This window comes from Colletotrichum scovillei, assembly GCF_011075155.1.
Source record: "Colletotrichum scovillei strain TJNH1 chromosome Unknown Contig00001, whole genome shotgun sequence".
In the NCBI taxonomy this organism is placed as follows: domain Eukaryota; kingdom Fungi; phylum Ascomycota; class Sordariomycetes; order Glomerellales; family Glomerellaceae; genus Colletotrichum; species Colletotrichum scovillei.
This window is the reverse complement of record NW_023336259.1, coordinates 1,738,032-1,757,532: the sequence shown is the minus strand read 5'-3', so window position 1 is coordinate 1,757,532 and position 19,501 is coordinate 1,738,032. Positions and strand designations below refer to the sequence as shown.

The 19,501-nt window shown below is 55.0% G+C and overlaps 4 protein-coding genes across 4 annotated transcripts; 1 reads left to right on the top strand and 3 right to left on the bottom strand.

The window, feature by feature from the left end:
* Nucleotides 1-1,859: 1,859 nt before the first annotated feature.
* On the bottom strand, nt 1,860-6,228 carry HER10_EVM0007182 (uncharacterized protein). The gene has a single exon (XM_035476747.1). The coding sequence runs from the start codon at nt 5,513-5,515 to the stop codon at nt 2,879-2,881; it is 2,637 nt and encodes an 878-aa protein (XP_035338534.1). The 5' UTR covers nt 5,516-6,228; the 3' UTR covers nt 1,860-2,878.
* A 3,201-nt stretch (nt 6,229-9,429) lies between these two features.
* HER10_EVM0011375 (uncharacterized protein) lies at nt 9,430-11,405 on the bottom strand. The gene is made up of 2 exons (XM_035480808.1): nt 10,451-11,405; nt 9,430-10,343 (listed from the first exon to the last, which is right to left on the bottom strand). The coding sequence occupies exons 1-2, from the start codon at nt 10,658-10,660 to the stop codon at nt 9,579-9,581; spliced, it is 975 nt and encodes a 324-aa protein (XP_035338911.1). The 5' UTR covers nt 10,661-11,405; the 3' UTR covers nt 9,430-9,578.
* Nucleotides 11,406-15,036: 3,631 nt separating this feature from the next.
* HER10_EVM0007209 (short chain dehydrogenase/reductase family protein) lies at nt 15,037-19,394 on the bottom strand. Its single transcript, XM_035476772.1, has 2 exons — nt 19,151-19,394; nt 15,037-19,046 (listed from the first exon to the last, which is right to left on the bottom strand). The coding sequence occupies exons 1-2, from the start codon at nt 19,178-19,180 to the stop codon at nt 18,276-18,278; spliced, it is 801 nt and encodes a 266-aa protein (XP_035338538.1). The 5' UTR covers nt 19,181-19,394; the 3' UTR covers nt 15,037-18,275.
* Nucleotides 17,017-17,244, top strand: HER10_EVM0003824 (uncharacterized protein; the record flags this gene model as incomplete). Its single annotated transcript, XM_035473487.1, has 1 exon — nt 17,017-17,244. The coding sequence occupies one exon, from the start codon at nt 17,017-17,019 to the stop codon at nt 17,242-17,244; it is 228 nt and encodes a 75-aa protein (XP_035338217.1).
* Nucleotides 19,395-19,501: the final 107 nt, after the last annotated feature.

Sequence of the window (19,501 nt, the reverse complement as noted above, 5' to 3'; positions counted from 1 at the left end):
AAGGGCACGCGTACGTACGCACTACTCCAGCAGACCATGCCACGCCGGGGTATCTTGCCTGCTCACACCTGAAATGCCGGCTCCCGGGAGAGCGAGTGTGACCGAAGGCTTCAGTGGTGACCAGTCACTGGTGTCTACCCAGCCCGATGCCCACTGAACAGGCTCGACGTCACAAATCCATGCCCCCCGGCTTGCGTGGTTTCGTCCCAACGGGATAGAACCTGGCCGGGGTCATTTCTCAGGAAAAGGGAATCACGAGCCCGAGACGTCTAAAAATGGCCCAGCCGCCCCAAAGGCGATTGGTAGGCTACCGTTGCGAGGTTGAACCGTCCAGCAGGCCGTGGACTCTTGGAAATCGCCTATACGAAAATTGATGAGAGCACAAGAGACAAAGTAGAACGCTTTTCAGAACGCTTTTCAGAACGCTTTCTTGAGGCTGCCGTCTGCCAGCCTCCACCCTGTAACATGTTCTGCAGCACCATGACTTCCCTCACGCTGACAGCTCACCGCGGCACACCGAGCCGAGCGACCTAAACCATTGTTCCGGCCCACGATGGAGACGGATGGGCGATAAACCAACAAGATTTCCAAGGCTAACACTGATGATCGACGAGCATCCAATGTTTTGGGCTGATGAACCGCTGGCCCGTTGTTACAGACTTTCTAGTGAGTGAATATCCCAACTCTGCTCAGTAACAATTCCAGTTGCAGGTCCGGGCACGAGAGGCTGTGTTCGTTCACCTTGCCTTTTTACCTCATGTTGCTTATGCAGGGCTTCCCGCCGACAAGAAGTCAATTGCGACGCTGCCCGAACCTTGTTCTCACCCGTCTGGCTCCCTCCCTCGCACAGTCCTCGACTACTCTCACTCAGAGTCTGCGAGTCTTCATCCTCGTTGGTCCCTCCCGAGACGCGGATCCTCCGTGCATCGCCACGATTGAGATTTCTCGCTTCGAGCGTGTTCCGGCTCGCTCTAGACGAGCGCACATCAAACAGCACTCAGAAACAATTCCATCTCCCTTTGCAGCTCCCTTCTCCGCAAAGCCCACATTTTCAAATCTCGCCAGAGTGGTCAGCGTGCCAGCGGTGCCAGTATGGCAGCCACCCGCCAGCAACGCGTGCTTCGGGGCCCGGTGTTACGCTGAAAATCACAATCCTTTCCCAGTCTGGCGGCAACTCATCTCCAATCGTTTAGCCAAAATAAACATTGCTGGTGGGAACCCGTCACGAATCCACACCCACTGTTCACGGCATCGACAGCAATGGGGGTGACGAAGTTTCCCATAATCGCTCATCAATGATCAATCTCCAAAGCTGGGGCCCGCATGCCACCTGCAGACTTTCCTTGCGTCGTTTAACATCGACTGCCATGTGTCTCGGAACATTTGACTTGTACTATCGTGCCTTAGCCTCCCTTGAGGAATTTTCCAATAATGGCTTGTTCCTTGCAGCATGGTTTTTTTCTTCTATCTTTCCCTCTCTAAGGATTCCAAGGCAGCAAATTCTGTCATAAGAAGAAGGGAGGGAAGAAAAAACATAATTCCTCCCATATTCCCACCTTGCAATTATATGCTCATTTATCGACAACCTTAATCTATGTCATGCTGCTCAAGGTACAGGGACTGAAGTACTCCGTACACAGTATAACACACAATTTAGCACCCGCCCCGAAAACGATGAGGCGACTTCTCTTCTCGTAAGGCCGGTTCTGTCCCTCCGCAGATAAATGACCCGACGCCTTAAAATAAATCACGAAAGCCTTGCCATAATGTGGAGGATTGCCCGCTTCCGTTGAGGGAATCCATCAATGCCATTCAATTCTCTACAGGTGACAGAGTTCCTGAGAAAAGTGACATGAGGCGGGAAATCCTGCGCAGGATATTGACGGGTTGACCCCGCGAAGCGCGTATTTGTTCTTAGCTTGGGCTGTCAGTTTACTGAAGACAAGGAATCGACGTTTGTGTGCATAATTCCCCTGCAGCGTGATGTCAGCCGTCGCCCGCGAACACCAGTCTGTGAGGATGTTCAGACAGAAATCCTGAAAAGTCGCCGACTTACAAATGCTACAGAAACAATCAGATTGACCGAGTAGTCAATTGGTAGTTACAGCCAGAGGAGATCGGTTCATTTGATTCGAACTCGATTTTCTTTTCCCTTGTATCGCGATACAGTGTACCAGCCCGTCGACCTCGCGACAAAACAGAGGCTTGGTGATCAACCAACCAAACTGGCAATGGCGGCGAGCCACTCCCCCTCACTAACACGGGGGATCGACAGGGCAACCGGCGACATGGCTGTTTTTACCAGACCAGACCAGACCAGACCAGACCGGCTTACGATTTTCGTATGGCGTACAGCATGTCACGATTTCTACGGGTATCTGATGCAACTCGAGAACGTACTCTAAATGGGCGCGCTCTTTTCAACCGATGAGATTATTCATTACATGGTAAAAAGTTGAAGTGGTATTCGTTATATTCCTTCATCTATCAAATCAATTCTGTATGCATGCGGTACGCTCAATCGCTGTACTCGTCAAGCCATAATAAAGCTCCTCAAACACCCACCACCATGAAGCCAAAAACCCGCATGCATCTTCATCAAATGCGTCTAAATCCCACCATATTTCATGTAAAAATGTAAAACCATAAAACTCCCGCCTCCTTTTCCCACTCAGAAATGTTCCTTTCCGAGTGAAATGAACGCCTTCGTGCTCGTTTCCATGCGATTCATCTCCAGGCAGCAGCTTAAACCACCGTTTCCATAACCCATCCGATACAGCTGCCGCCCCCTTTCCCCCTCGTAGTCCATCTCAACGCCTTTTCTTTTTTTCCTTTCCCAACTCGCTCTCATGGTTTGTATGTTCCACGGTAACGACATTCAATCATATTGATCCCACTGCTGATTCCACGGCTTGTTCGTCCCCTGGAAATCCATACCGTGCTTATAGTACCCCAGCAGCTCCTCCTCGTCGACGCCGCAGTGCGTCTGCCCGTCGCGGCCCTCGAACCAGCCCAGCCCGTACGTCTTGCCGAGCCCCTCGAGGTACCGCGCCATCTCGGCGTTGCTCATCCGCGCCGTGTTGACAAAGTCGTAAATCATCTTGCTCTGGTGGATGAAGGCGAGGTGCGACGAAATGGTGTTGGGCTGCCGCGGCAGGAACGGGTGCCGCCGCCGGAGGAACACGATGGTCGCGACGGTGCCCATGTACACGAGGATAAAGGTCGCCAGGCCGTACGAGATCCAAAAGGACGAGACGGTTTCCTGTCCAGCGTTGATGCCGCCGAGGTCCGGGCCGTCGTCCTCGACGCCGTGGTGACCGCCGGGTCGATCCTGCTGGTCCGGCGGCGAGGCGTAGGCGGCGTCGAGGAACTCTGTGCCCACGACCGTGGCCAGGCTGGTCAGCAGCACCGTCAGAACCTCGGCCATCATGCTGCCGAATCCGACGAGGAACATGAGCGTGTGGGCGTTGAGGAAGGCGTGGAACGGCATCAGGGCGAATGGCATGGCCGTGTAGTCGAGCGTGAGCGTCTTGGACGACGAGTGCCTCTTTGACAGGATGTAGTACGGCTCCATCATGCGCATATCGGTCTCGAGGCCGCCCCAGCCCAGCTTGATGCAGACGGCCAGGGCGGTCACGACCCACGGCGCTTTGGACGTGATGATGCTGGCGCTGGAGAAGAGGAACACCGGGATGAAGCCCGTGAAGAGGGCGATGCCGATGACGAACGGGAGGAAGCCGCCGAGCCGCAGGGATCGCGGGTGCGGGTTCTGTGACAGGTGGTCGTCGCGGTACTTGTCCGTGTCCTGCGACGACACGGGGTTCTCGTCGTCGGGGGCCAGCGACGCGTTGCGCAGGACGTAGCGGCGGTGCTTCAGCTTGTCGTGGATGTCGCGGTGGCTTACGACGTCCAGGTCCGCAAAGTCCACGAGGATGTGGCTGACGACCGCCATGGACGCGAGACCTGCAATGCCCTTGACGTCGGCCAACAGACCAGACCTTCTCCTTTGGAGGATGTAGAAGAGGATACATCCGCAGAGGGCGCAGACGCAGAGGGTGGAGGATAGCAGCCTCGACCAGATGGCATTCAGTTTGATCTCTTTGTCGCCGTTGGGATGCGCAAGGCGTGTAGCCCTATCGGGATACAAAAAGAAGGACGCAGCGCCAAAGGTTGGCACCAACGACACAGCCAGGGAGGTCGCGATGGAAGACACGGCGACCGCAAAATGCCGCAGTTTGATCGCTCGGAAAGGCCGCAGCCAACTCAGGCTGGTGACATAGTCAACGTTGATGGACTCGGCTGCAAGTGCACCTCCTTCTTTCGAGAGCTGGTAGTACGCTTCGAGACGCTTCACTTCAAAGTCGGTGACCTGCCACAACACACCGTACGTAACGGAGAGGATTGTCGGCAGGAACTTGACGGCGAAGTACTCGAGCCCCGGAACATCGGCGGGACTTTTGAACTTGACCAGAGGATGAGTCTGCGATCTCTGGTACAGGAACTCGACCATGACGGCGAGGGCAACCGACAGAACGATCAAAGCGGTGAGATATGGCCATCTCATCGAAAAGGGCTTCCAGTTGGGCTGCGGGTAAAAGACCTGTGTCCTCTGGCTCCTGTTGACGGGGAACGTGGCGTGCCGTATGCTTGCGTCGTCGCCCATGATGCTCGGTCCCGCGACAACGCTGAGATCGACCTGGTCTACCTGCCGCCGAGCGGCCTCCTCGGGGGTGTCTTCGATGATGACCTCAATGACCTTCCCCTGCTTATTAGCCTCATCCTGGCCGCGGTCCTTGATGGTGGCTGCACGACCCAACTTCTGACGACGAGAAAAGGACCGCGTAAGGGAGGACCTCTTAGGCAACGGGGACGACGAGAGCAGATCCTCGCCCTTGATCGTGGTGTCCGGCCTGAACCCAGCCCCGAGACCACCGGTGAGATGACCGCTCGCCTCCTGTTCCTGCAATCTTCTAAGGAACGCATCATCTTGATAGCCCATCGGGCCAAGCGCAGCAGTTACATCGAAAATGGGTTCGTTATCCGGAACCGACTCGTACTGCGACGATTGGCCTATGGGTGCGGCGGAGCGCAGGAGGGAGAGATCATGCTCTTCCTCGGGGATGGTCTCGTGTCCGCGTCGCGATGGTGCGCGACCAACATTCCGCCTCAAGTGCGAGGGCGTTCTAGGGAAATCAGGGCCGGAAGGCGGAGGCAGAGACGCATATCCGGCAGCTCCAGTGTAGGAAAAGGATGCGGTCCAGGTGGAAGTCGTCGAGGGTCGCCGGTGAAGTTGATGGTCCGAGTCGTGCGGCGACGGCGAAGTGTGATTAGAGTAGGACTGGAGCGAGACCAGGGAATCCCTCCCACGAATTGCTGCCGAATGCTGCCCGTCGTAAGAAGGGCTCTCAAAGTCGCTGACGTCGGACACGTTGGAACTCTGGTGCGCCAGTCGTGGTCTCTGCTGCGGCGCGTCTGGAGGTTGGTAAGAAGCACCAAAGCCTCTATTGTGCGTCATTGTTTCCGGCGTAACTCATATCGGGACGGCCGTCGTCTTCGGTATCGGAGGTATCTCTATTGCCCTTGTCAAAGGTGGGCTTCCTCCGTGACTCGCGAGTTGACGAGGGTTGGTGTAAGTGCGCAAGGTAAGTTAGAGTTACTGTAAGTACGGGCGAGCGAACGAGCGGTATCAAGACAGGTAGCGAGCGTAAAAAGATCGAAAAGATGAGAGAAAGCTGAGAAGCCCAAGTTCAGTCACGCAAAGACAGGCATCTCAGTCTTTTTGTTGCCCAGCCAGAAATCAGGGGGGGGGAGAAGGGGATTGAGATGCTGGGGCACAGCTGAGAAGAGAGGAGAGCAGTTGTAGGGCTGCCGGGGGCGCGCTCTTTTCGTGGGGGAGGTGCGATTGGACGAGGCGCAAGGAACAAAATGGAAATGAACGTCTTGGTCTGCGAGTCCGCAGACCGCAGGCCACAGTCCTTGAGTCCGTAGGAGTCCAGAGTTCACTTTCAGCATGGGGTCCACGCTAACCTGCCACCGGGCGAACTAAGATGATAGTGTGAACATGACGGTTAGTTCAAGTCAGGGACTGTACTCCGTACAACGGGCAATGTCTCTCCAGGGGAAAGATTGGCGTGGTAAGGCTGAGTTGAGGAGGAACTGGACGGATGGCGTGAGATGTGAGGCGCCCCAGACGAGGAGGAATGATGGTGCCAGACAACCTGAGAGGGATCCTCCACTCGTCGTGAAAGCCGCAAGCAGGGTTTAAAGACATTTAACAGCATGGATCGATTATGGCTGCGGCTTCTGACGTTTCTTGTCTTGCCTGCTTACCTTACTATGGATCAACCAAAGTCACCCTTCTTGAAGTCGGAACACACAACAAAGCATCCTGATGGAAATCTCGTTTCCATCTGCGATCCCAGGAAATGCGAAATGCAGGAGGGGTTGCCTCCGAGCGAACGGCCTGCCGGTCCAAGGGTTGCAGCGGCCATGTTCCCACAACTTCGGATGGCATGCCTCTGGTTGTGCCTGTGCTCCGTCCCCCGTCCAGATTAAGCGTCGCACTGACGGTGGGGGATAGACTTTCTCTCCTCCCAATCCCATTGCATGGAACTCCGAGCCGCAGAGCGCAAGCTTACAAACTCCTAGATGTATGGAGTACGGGTAGGCTGTGTGACTGAGCAGGTATACTGCAACGTAGTGTGCGGATACGGAGTGCGAAGTAGCTGTGTGAGCAGCGAGCCAACATTTGCTGCCAACATGCAGGCCCTGCAGGACAAATCGATAGTCATTGACGCCCCCCTCCACACCCAGCACCCAGCACCCAGCACCCCGAGCCGCCGGACCTGATCTGACGCAGTCTTGCAGCAACGGGCTGCAGCTGACCTTCCAAGGTGACTGGCTGAGAGACAGAGGTCCTGGGGCTGCCTCTTTCTCTCTCTCTCTCTCGCTGCGGCTATTATTATTAGTATGCATGCCTGGGGCTATATTCAGCCCCCAGCGCCGGGATCGCTTCGCGGGGGGCGTCGCTTAAACTCCTGGCAGCGCGGAATGTTGCCGGGTCATCATCGATTACGAGCTTCTTCTGTTCACTCTGAACCCCTCTGAGGTTGTTGTCGATCTTCCGCTGCTTGCCATCAGTCCGGTCTCGCCCTTTCACCACGACAGCAACTCAAACTGCCAAAGTATGTCTCACGGTCCGGTGCAATAGACAGGCCTGACTGAGAGACATGACCGGAAGTCGGGCAGGGGAAACATCCCGACGCAGGTGCCTGTGGGAACACGGCGTCGCTGTCGAAAGCCGGCCGTTTGTTCTTGTCAGGTTCCTCCTCATCCTAACCCAAGCCTTGCCGGCCGAGCCTCACTCGAGAGATGAGCTTCTGACATGGCTGCCGCATGGACGATTTTTGTCGCCGAATACGAACTTCCGTTTCTCTCGCTCTTTAGGTTTCGCTTCTTGCTCTATCTCTTCATCTTCTTCGTCCTTGATCCCATGGGGGGAGGGTTTTCGGCGGTTGGTGGGCCGCCCGGCTAAACACAGCCCAATGAGGTGCGCAAGGCCCATACATTTTCAAGAACAACTGGTCGGTTAGCTCAGTTGGTTAGAGCGTGGTACTAATATTTCATCTGAAATGTTGTGTAATGCCAAGGCCGGGAGTTCAAGCCTCCCACTGATCATATCTTTTGCTCCTCGGGCATTTGGTTTCACTTTTTGCTCTTTTTCGTTGATATCTTTCATATTTTCTCATTGTCCTTTGTCTCTTGTCGACAATTTGTTGTTGTGGCGGGTCGGTTTGACTTACAGTCAGGGAGGTTTCGGACCAAAGTCTACTTTCAAAAGTATTACACCGATTTGATACAATCACATACGCTCTACCTGGCTGTACCATAACCATTTCCTAATTAGCGCTCATCTTCTGCTTTGATTATCCGTTTTGGAAGTATTGAACGCGGAGAAAGAGGTTCTGCTTCTGTGTCCGAGCCTCGTATGCGAAAAGAAGATGACACTTTGACGCTGCGTACAAGCTGGAACACATTACCGTGATCTCGTCTTTGTGTCAAGGGAACTGAGCGCTCAAGAAAATAAGTAGGACTTCGTGCTTGGGCTCTAGCAGCCAATGCCTAGCGCTTGTCCATTGTCAAAGAGACAACTGGCCACTTGCCTGTAGCGACGGCAAACCAACCCGTGTGCGCTGCGTCTCTTGTTCCAATGATAGAAACTCCTATGCTTCACTTCCTTGACGATACTGAGACCAGCCCGTTCCATTCCAGATCTTTTTGAAAGGAGCCTCCTATTGTGCGAAGATATGAAAGATGACGAGTCTTTGTTAGTTGCTTAGAGCATATCATTCTACCTCTACGTTGCTGGCCTAAAACGCCATACACCATTTGAGAAAATGAAATCGCGATGCAGATATCGCGACTAGCTGTAGTGCCAGTCTCATTCCGCGATCCACCGCGATATCCTTTTATGAACGGGACTGAAGGTCCAGGTAGAGGCATGAAACTCACAATATCCTTGGTTTGCTGATTGCATCCTCGTGTCCCAGACTTTTGGGAAAGAACTTGATTCACTGTACTTAGCCAACTGACGAATAATACCAGAGGACATGGTGATTCATCTTTAGTACAGCTTGGTGTTTTACAATGCTCTACCTGCCCTCTTGGTATGAATGAGCCAGCCGCTGACATCTTCAACGTTCAACAGTGAAAGGATAAAGTTCATTCTACTCCTGGCACCTTATACCATGGCATTGGTAACTTACTCTGATAGAAAACCGTCGCACCATGTCTATAGGCCTTGGTCCCCATATCACTGTTCAAAATAGTACCCGGCCGCGTCTGCCTGCGAAGCCGTCAGCGATCCCTCTTCCCTTGCCCGAAATACTAAGCATCCGATGAGCGCCTCAAGGCTTATGAAAGGCAACAAGCCAACTTGGCCAGGTTCAGATGGCCATTAACTTCACATGTTCCTCAAAGGCTCTCGTGGTTCAATCAGGCTGTGTGGCCATATTTGATAAACACCCCTTTCAACTTCACTCGCTCGAGACAGCTGGACGGCCTAGTCGAAACGAGAAAAAGGGGTTTAACTCACTTGGATGATAAACAAACATCAAATCGAATGCTTTCTTGGAATAGAGATCTAGTGCGGAGACCAAGTCGCACACAAATCACTAGGTACATGATCTAACGTCAAATTATTCAAGCCAAACAAATGTCGGTCGAGAAAGAGAGAGAAATATCTTGTCCGATTCCGCAAAGACATTGGTCTAGAAATGACGCCTCATCCAGACACGTCTCGCATCATACGCGTAATATCGAAACAATAGATGTCACCCAATAGAGAAAGAAAAACTTATAAGTTGAGAAGCGCAAACGCTGGCAAGCCGCCTCTAGGTAACTCTCTATGGTACCTCGGTGACCTGCCGTGCCATACTGATGATTTATTATTCCGTCACTTATAGGCGGATGTCTATTCCGATCGTCTTATACGGCAAATGAGCCGGTAGCCTCCGGCCCTTTCCGCTTTGCTTTTCCCTCCTTGTCTCGCTCTGAAGCAGCTGTTTACTTTGCTTTCATCATACCAAGACCCCCTCCTCGCTATCAGGAAAGCACCTCTCCAGCAACCTCTCGCGATGCCTCACCAGGGCAGGGAACTCGCGCAGAATCTCCGACAGCGACGCGTCCACCCACCCAAACTCCTCGTCGAGCAGCAGCTGCGTGTACGAGAAGACAGACGCGTCAAACAGCGTCGGGCCCTCGCAGCCAAAGAACCACTCACCGCCACCACCACCACCCTCTCCCCCCTTTTCCGAGGTACTTCTACTACGACTGCTGCCGTTCTCCTCCAGCAACGCAGCAAGAGCCTCAAACGCGGCGCGCGCGTCAGCGTGTACCCTCTCCACATCCACCACCGCGCTCCTCGTCACCTTCAACACCTCGGCCTCGGCCGCCGCGCGGACCTGGTGCGCGAGCGTCAGCCTGACGACGGGGTTCTTGGACGCCGGCTCGATGTAGAGCCGCGACAGGAGGTCCGCGTTCGCGGGGGCGAGGTAGAGGGCGTGTAGCCAGGCGGCGCGGAGGCGGTGATCCAGCAAGGACTGGTAGGCTTGCTCGCGCGCCTTGAGCTCCGCGTCGGGCGTGGAGGAGGTCGAGAAGGAGGAGGAGAGCACGGGCAGCCTCTTGAGGGTTGTGTTTTCTAGGGCGTAGGATTCGAGTTTCGAGGCGCCGGCGATGGGGCGGAGAGGGGAGGGCGGGAGGAGGTAGGGGAGGGCGCCGGAGGGGGAAGCGTGGTTTGTTGAGGGGGCGATGTGGAAGTCTACGCCGGCGATTTTGAGAAAGGTCTGTTTGGGAGGGGAGGTTAGCTGGATGTTGCGCGAAAAGGCGGAGGACGAGTGTAGGCAATGGTGAGCATGTCGCTAGGGAAGAGGAGGGAGACATCGAAACGAACCTGCCACTTTAGACACGAGGGGTTGAAGCTCGGTCGGCCCCTCGGGGCATCGTCGTCCGCGATGAAGACGTATAGTGTTGGCGTGTCGCCGCGGGAGGGACTGCGGAGGGGTAGGTCGTTGGCAGGGTAGACGGCGAGGGGGAAGCGTCGGAAGAGGGCGGCGACGGGGGCCGGAACGGCGAACCAGCTTCTCGGGGTGTTGTCCGGCATGATGGCTAGCTTGCGGCAGCGGCGTCGGCGCCGGACGTGGCTTACTTCGGCGAGGCCGGTTCGGTCGGTGATGAAGGCGGACGGGCGGGCAGGAGTCCCGGGGGTGAATGTGGTTGGACGGGTTAGATGGAACGGAGAGCTCCCGTGGTATGATGCGGGGAGATTGAGCCGAGGGGTGTGGAGGTCGGGTGTCCGGTAGACGGAGCTCGGCGGGGGGTGAGCTGCGGGATGGGATGCAGAATGAGCTCGGGGGAAAAGATGTGGTGCCGCCGCGTGGCTGGTTGGTGCGATTTGCTGCTCTGGGAGAAAGGGGAACGAGTGGGAGCGGTGCGGCGAGCGGCGTGCCTCGGTCTCGCGGAATCGCGGGGCGGTATGCTGTAGCGACCTTCCTCAAACCTCGAAGTTGGGCCTCAGGTCAGGAAATCGGTATACTCCGTAGGTAGCTCGTGATTTGGTTGGTTGGATTCACGAGATTTGATGGAGACGTCTGTTGTTCCGAAAGGTATTCGTGTGGTTGTACGATTATGCCCGTCGCGATGCGCAACTTTCTACACCGCCCATCCTGTGTTTTCGGAGTAATTTATCGCTTCTCCATGCGAGATAAGGGGTCTTTGCTCCCGAAGTCTACTTTCCCGCTCCTCCTCCTCCTCATCGTCCTCAATTTTCTCGGCGCATTCGGGGCGAGACAGGGGCATAAAGTGGATGGTGCCAGAATTTGCTACCTTAGTGTTGCATGAGGGTTTTTATTTCTCCTTGTCGTTGCCTTATCCCACTCTTACTCTTGAATATGGGCATGGAGACGTTGAACCGTGGACCATGGGCCAGTGGACAGCAAGTGCATGAATGGACGCCCGTTTGCTGGTTTGAATAAAGCTACCGGGACAGCTGCAGGAGAGCTGCAGCCGTGTCCAGCGGCCGTCCAGTCAGTTAGGGATACTCTGCTGCGGCTGTGGGAAGACGGAGCGGGTTTGCGGCGCCGTGGATGGACCCTGAATTTCGTGTGACATCCCTGTCTTTGACTGTATTGCGGTATGCCTCTTCTTTCTGAATCTGCCCTCGTCCCCGATGCAGCTTTTGATTGACACGAACATATCCGTAGCAATGCTTTTCTTGCAAGTACTCCGTATATTGGCGGGTCACTTGAGCCAAAGTCCCGTTCATCAGACTGAATGAATTCCCATGTGTCACTGGCTGGAAAGGTCATGGGAATCTCGCTCAAATTCCAGAGTTGCCTGCCTCGGCGGCGGGGCGATGTCGGCGTGCCCCGGAACTTGGAAGAAGTGCCAAACGATAGCGTGCCCTCGGTCGGCGGCCCAAGGTGAGTGGCTCCGGATCAACCGCGGTGAATTTCCCAGATTCGAGAGACCTTCTAGCGGGTGGGGGCCTCAGGTTCTGCGTCTTCCTCTTCTTCTCCGGGGTCGCAAGGTGACCCCCGGTACTTTCGGTCAAATTCCTCGCCCAATTCCCAAATGGGTCTCTCCTACCGCCGTTACGGATTTTCCGCCGTCGACAATCCATCCTCGACATCGCTACGGATACAGTTGGTCACTTTTGACGTGGTTGCAGGAAGAAAGCTGACCCGCCCGCAGGAACAATGTCCGTCACGGCGGGCACTCACACCGGACACTGCCCGGCAGGCATTGAGCCATTCCTTGAAAAATTGACAGGAGCCATGACGGCCAGGCACAGAGCACTACGTATTGACATGCCAGAAGGAAAGATCGCGCGACTCGTGCAGAGCATGCAAGTGTATGCGCCTACGCCAGCGCCGACGCTATTACGGAGAGGAAGCATGGCCCATCGATCGATTCCATCCCCCTCCACACCTCTTTTGATGGCTCTGGACCTCGATGGGCACCTCGTTCAGTTTTTGCTTCGACGCTTGCAGAGCAGCTCCTCGGCGAGTTGACTCGAACACTGGCGAGCTAATCGGAAGTTGAGGCCGTCTACCACGGCGACTACCTTACGCTGGACATGCGTTGCTACCAGAATTCGAGGTTGACCTGCCACTGCCCGCCTACTTTACCTAGGTAGCTTCGACTAAAACTGCATGGTCCTAGGCGATGGGCTAGGAGGAACCTTCCCAATCCAAGCTGTCGTCAACTTGTTCGTCCGAGACTAGGTACGCTGTTGCACATTTGGCTATTCGTACGCATGCTGTGGAGGGCCAGGTTCCGAATGCTGCGTTCCAAGAATCGATGTGAGGGAGGATCCTGATTCAATTTTTGCCAGTCAGAAAAGAGACGCACAAGGCATTCAGGCAAGAAAGAAAATTTACCATTCTCCGGCATATGTATATTGCATGATTCTCGCCCTTGGATCAGAAGAGAGTGGTCCAACATGAGCATCATCCTGCCGCGGCCTGTGTTACCTCTCGGAGATTCTCATGCCGAAGGTATTCCGAAGCCTCGCATTTGGCTGGAGCGACTCAGCGAGAACGTTTTGGCGGGGCAGCCGTGGGGAAAGCTTTTTTTTTTTCCTTCCCTCTCTTCCAGAGTGGGACACGTTTGTCAAACGTGGGAGATCTCCGTCCCGAGATTTTCCGTTGCTTGAGACCAAAGCCCACTGCCCAGAGGGCCCCCAGACGGGAAGCATGCCGCTAGGATGAAGCGAGGTCGGAAAACCAAGCGGCGGAGGGGCGGACATGCGCGTTCGACGGTCGCTCGAGACGAAGAAAAAAAAGTTAAGGCGAGGCGCCGAAGAAGCTAGCTGTCGTGTGGGGTGGAAAGCCTGGAGAGTTCCACAGAGAAAACGGATGCGCCGTCAACATCGTTCGGTTCTTCTTCACATGTCTCCACCGAAGCCGGCATCTCCCAGGATTCTCGTGGCTCTCGGTGATAAGTGTTGGCAGCATGGAGTCTGATGGACCAAGTTCAAGACCAACAACAACCGTCGCCACTTCTCCAGCCCCAGCTTTGTTGCCTTACGTGAGTATCCGTATCCACGACCACGCAACGTAAGGAGCAGCGGGAAGCCCAGGCAGAAAAGTCTTTTACGGATACGTCAACCGTCAACGGCCCTTTGCGCACAGCCATCCCGCGGAAAGTGAGGCAAGAGGTGCCTGCTCAGCCAAAGAGGCAAGAGCTGACGAAGACGAAGGCTTCAACCTCCATCAATTGGAGGGGTCAATGTGGAAGGCAAGAGGAGCAGAGACTGGGGGAAATCACAAGCAAAATGGAAAGAGGCGTCTTGAATCAGGAGCCACCAGATCTTGCATCGTTTTGAGTTTTGGCAATCGCTCGCAGATTCCCCGGCTTTTCTCTTTGTGTTGATGGAGATGTTGGAACAAGTTCGAGGCTTGTGATTTCCCCCCCTCATGGAGTTCTCCCCCGCAATCCCGTTCAAGATAGAGTTCAGCCCGCATCAACCCAGCGCCGCGAAACCACCTCACCTTACCTTGAGGCTTGTGCTGTTCGAACAGCAGCAGCAGCAGCAGCAGCAGCAGCAAGAGGCACAGTCGTTGCTCTACCATATGATTGCCCAATCTACTCTAGCCCAGCTTTGAGGACCATCCTCCGGGGCGGGATACTACATCATCCTACTCGAGCCTGTGATCGAGTATCTCGCACCGCATCGCATCGCATCACATCGCATCGTCCGCTTCCGCCTGCGTCTCTCAGTCATTAATCCGTCCATACGCCAGAAAGGAAAGACATTCCGTAACAGGGCAGGCCAATATCCGTACTGTGCCTATGATGGACGGGTCTTGAGGGGCATGGGCACACAATCACATAGGCTGGTACGGATAGCGCAATCTTGGTCCTCTCCAAGTGGAGCAGAGCATGTCATCGTCGAACTGTTGTCTCCCTCGTCCTAGGCCGAAATCGAACGAGGCAGGGCTTCCGTGCATTGGCTCTTGAGCTTCTTTCCCAGGATCACGCAGCCAGGGGCGGTTTTGATGCGATCCAGTACCATGCGGAGAAACGGCCCAGAGTCTCTCGCTGACGGCGCATCAAGGGAAAAGCAGACACGCAGGTACCGATACATGGGGAGCCGAGGCCACCCCCATGCTTCCAGCCCCGGCCCATCGTGACAACCTGCCCCCCCAGGAACCAGCACCAAGGCACGCCGCACCATGACATGCTGCCTTTTTGTGAAGAGTTGGCTCGACGGATACCTACCCCACACTGCGAAACGCTCGACGGCGAGAAGGCCGACCTCTCTCCTCCGTTCCCGCCGCTCAGGATTCCCCCATTCCAGCCTGTCAAGCACTGTGAGCGTGTTCTTCCGAACCTGCCACAGCGGTCGCTCGAGCCGCTGATCCGCAGAGACCCTGAAAGCCTTTTGGCCTTTGCTGAGTCGCGAGACGAGGTGCAAATCCCCTTCCCCCCCGCCTCAGATGGGGGAAGATGTACCGGTACTTGGCACATGGAGGCCCTCAGTTACTGCTTTTGGCGACGTTTACCGCGAGGCTTTACGCCTGACGCTTGTGCCTCTGAAAGTACCTCCCCGCAATGACAAACATCAGGTCAAGCAGGCTGCTTGGTGTTGATCTGGGCTGGGCCATGCTGGGTCGTAGGTGGCTATTGGGGTTGATGGATAAGCATGCGTCGTTGTCTCCTTGACGAGGCAAAGAGAGGAAGCCGAGGCGATACGATAGGCGAAGAGAGTGAGGAAGAGAGAGAAGGAAACCATGCAGACGGCGGTTCGGCGTCATACCAAGCTCTCGCTCATTCACTCACCCTATCCACCTCCATCTTCGGACTTATTATCGCGGCTCCAGGAGTTGGTCGGGTCCAGGGCAAAGAGCGTCATGGATGAGACGGCGGGAAATAACGTGAAGACATATGGAGTATCGTCCCTCTTTTTTCTTCCCTCTCCCCGCTGGGCAGAGGAAGACTGAGAGAGGGAAGAAAAAAAAAAGAACTGGAGATAAGATGGATTCTTCAACCGCGGCTACTCTCCGTAACCGTGTACACTTACTTTGGCAAAGTAAATAACCAAACCCGGACAACCATCTCGGTCTTGCGTCGGTAGATGGGAAAAAGCAGACGACACAAACTCGCGCACACACACACACCTGCACACACCTCTGATATTATTCTCTTTATCCTCTCGACTCGCCCACCCCAAGCTTTCCTGGCCCAATTACCACATTTATCCTATCCCTCCCACACTCCTCCCACACTTTTAACTGTTCAACCACACCCACCCACGCTCCTCGTCTGGATCAAAAGCAAGTCAACTGGACAACCCGCGAACCAACCCCAATCAAAGACAAGCCCATCACATCATCACTCGCACACCCACACACAAACCCGTACGAGCTGTCTGTCCTCTACTTCGTACTTCGCACACAATAGACTACTTGCTCCAGCCTTCTTTCGGCTCAGAATCCTACATAGACTCAAGCAAGGAAACGCTGCTGCTACCACCCACACTATCCCGCATACCTACGCAAGCAAGCCCGCGTCGACTACCGACTCACACTCGCCTTATTCTGTCCTCCAGGCCTGGCTCAGCTGCTACACACTCGAACGATATCCCACACATAAGAGTCGCAACATCCCTCCGCGCCTGACTGTGGTATCGCCGATCCCCCTTCTGCCTGTCTCACTTCTGCGAATCACTCTCTCTCCCTCTCCCTCTTTCTATTTTGCCAAAAAAGAGAAACCAAAACTTGGCCTGCCTCCCGCTCGGTTATCTGCCTCTCAACGCACTCGCTCGCTCGCTCAATCTATCCACCGACTCGTTTGGCCTTGTTACCCGCTGCCGGAGCAAGGGTTGGTAATCCGCAATCGCGCCGAATTCCAATATTGCCCATCCAATATTGTTGCAAGCAAAGACAAGCGGTCCCGCAATTATAGCCTGTCACCGACAACCCAGGGTCGTCCCACGATCACTTTAAACCAGCCGCCGTCCTCACCCACACACCCCACGCCTCACGGCATTCCCGCTGCTCGTTGCTTGGTCTTAAGTAAAATCTCAGACACTACACGTACTTTTTTCGTGTCTACCTACTCCGCACTCACTGTCGACTATCCTTCCTTTTTTCACAAAAGGAGATCTTCCGCACCTTCACTCTTGTCGGACTTTTCCCATTCCACCCTTCTTAGCTTCTTGATCCCGCCTTTTCCTCCTCCCCACCCCCTGCCTGACATCACCTACTTTTCAGGTACCTGTGCTACTCGGGGTCTCACATAAAGAGTCAAGATCTGCGCTCCGAAATCGAAGATCTGGGGAATATAATACCACCAACCATCCATCGCCCCCTTCTCCGACCTTGGTTCCTGGCACTACGCAGTAATCATCCCACACCCGAATACTCCAACCCTCTCTCGTCATTGAGAGAATCGTATCACAACCACAACAACATCTCGAAAATCATCAACATCACCCACCACACACCGCCCACCATGAACGCACCAATCCAGTCTCCCAAGCGCCAGGACTCCACGTCCTCCATCTCCTCCTCATCGTCGCACATGTCCACAAACCAGATGATGGCGCCACCCCAACCCAACGGCCAGCAGCCCCCTTCAACCGAGGCCTTCCTCCGCGACTTCACTCTCGTCGCCGAGGCCGCAAAACGTGCCCAGATGGCCGTCATGATGCGCGACTTTGAGTCTTGCGGGCTCTCATAGATGGATGCCGCATTCTGTTCGGTTCACGCAAAGAAAGAGTCCGAAAGCGACCGAGGTTTTCCCATCGTCTCGGGAACCTTTTTCTCCAACTGGCTCAGACCGTCATTTTGAGGAACGAATACTCCGAATTTCATCGGATGAGAGGACCCCGCTGAAACGCTGTTACGGGGCCGAGAGGGAAACCGAGGCACCGCGCCAACGCTTCGGCGGAGTCGGGGCAGAGGGGGACCAGGGCGAGAGAGAGAGTTTGCCGTGCCATTAAACCGACGACACTGGACTTCCCTTAGCTCTTCTTCCCCTCACCAGATTCAGGCACTGGCGTGGCCTTCCTCGGCCCATCTCTTTCCCTTCCTCTCACACTCTCACTCACTCGCTTTTCCTCTTCACCCGCTCGCTGCACGACATTTAATCGACATTGAAGTCTCTGGGGAACTCTACACGGTTTCGCATTTCTTCTCGGTGATTAGAGGCGGGGATAGACAAAGACTCATCTCATCGGGTTCATTTCACTGGGGGTTTTCTTCATGATAAACACACGCAACCACACTACTACACATTCACACAACAAATGGCGTACACGGAACAAACGGGGGGCATAATTGCATTGCGGGGAATTTCGTTTTGATATCACGAATTCTGGACACGACTTTTGGCGTTTTAGGAGGGAAGAAACCTGGGCATCTACCACGACCCAGTTGAATTGGATTCCGCTCACCATTTTTATTTACTATTTTTCCTGTATGAATACCACTGAGGAGGACAAACGGTCTTACCTAGATCTTGCTTTACACGTTTTGATTTATAAAGAAATATGGCCATTCTATCTGGTCTTTTCCAACACTCTTTTGGGTTAAAGATCGCGGTATCTCTAATGTGACATGGCCCCAATGATTGGCTGCCGTTCGCTCTCCTATCTTTCCTTCATATTCTTGCCGTGATCCTGAGCCTGTAAGAATGAATCAAAACCCTTTGATGACATTTCCATTTACACATGTCTACACTCCCAAACATGCCCTCCCCCAGGCACCATCTCACAACTTGGAAGCCAACACAATCCCGCCGTCAACAGTAATCGTCGCCCCCGTCACGAACGCGCCCGCCCGTCCGCTCAAGAACAGACACGCGCCCGCGACGTCCTGCGGCGTCCCGATCCTCCGCATCGGAATCTCCTCCTCGATGGTATCGCGCATCGTCTCGAGCGTGGCCGCCATCATCTTGCTCTCAAACGGCCCGCAAGCCAAGGTATTGCTCGTGATGCCCCTGGGCCCCAGTTCCCTGGCGAGCGCGCGCGAGAGGTGGTGCAGGCCCGCTTTGCTCGCGCTGTAGGCGTACGAGGAGATGAGCGGGACACGCAGGCCGTCTACGCTGCCGATGTTGATGATGCGCGAGGGGTCGCCCGCGCCCGCGCCGGAAGAGGCGGCTTCGAGCAGGGGCGCGGCGAGTTGTGTCAAAGTGAAGACGCGCTGGAGGTTCAGCGTCAAGAGTTTGGTCCAGGCGGCGTCCGGGTACGTTTCGAAGGCGTCGCCCCACGCGGCGCCCGAGTTGTTCACGAGGACGTGGAGTCTGCCGCCCGTCTGCTTGGCGAGCTCGTCAACGAGGCGCTTGCAGTCGTCTAGCTTCTGGAGGTCGGCGGGGATGGCGTGGCATTTTCCGGGGCCTTTGGCTGTGAGGGCGGCGGCGGAGGCGGAGCAGGCTTTTGCGTCGCGGGAGGAGATGTAGACTGTCGCGCCGTTTGTGACGTAGCCTTCTGAGATCATGTAGCCTATTCCTTTTGCGCCGCCTGTTACGAGGATGTTTTTGTCCTGTGTGGGAAGGGGGGTTAGCTTTGTGTTTGGGGGTTTGGTTTCGGAGGAGGAGAAGGATTTGGGTAGTGAGAAGGACGAGGGAGAGGGAGCTTGATCTTTACCTTGACGTTGAAGAGCGATGCGACGTCCATGGCTGCTGATTTCCTACTATTTCGTTGGGGAGGATTGCGTTGTTGCTTGAGCTTGACTTCTGGTACAGGTTCAATTGTCAAGTTGGAAGAAATGTCTAATCGAATTGGAAAGAGGACCGAGAGATGTAGATGTAGAAGTACGAAAGACAAGGGTACGAGAGCTATCTTCGGCCGATATGAGAAGGAGAGAGCAGCTTTCGGGGTGCGGTCGTCTGAGCTTCCCCCAGTTGCGAAAAATGAGCCGAGGCTCACGGTCGTTTGGAGGGGTCTAGGCCGAGGGCGCGTCCCCCCGACCCCCCGATAAGGGGTACACTGCTTCTT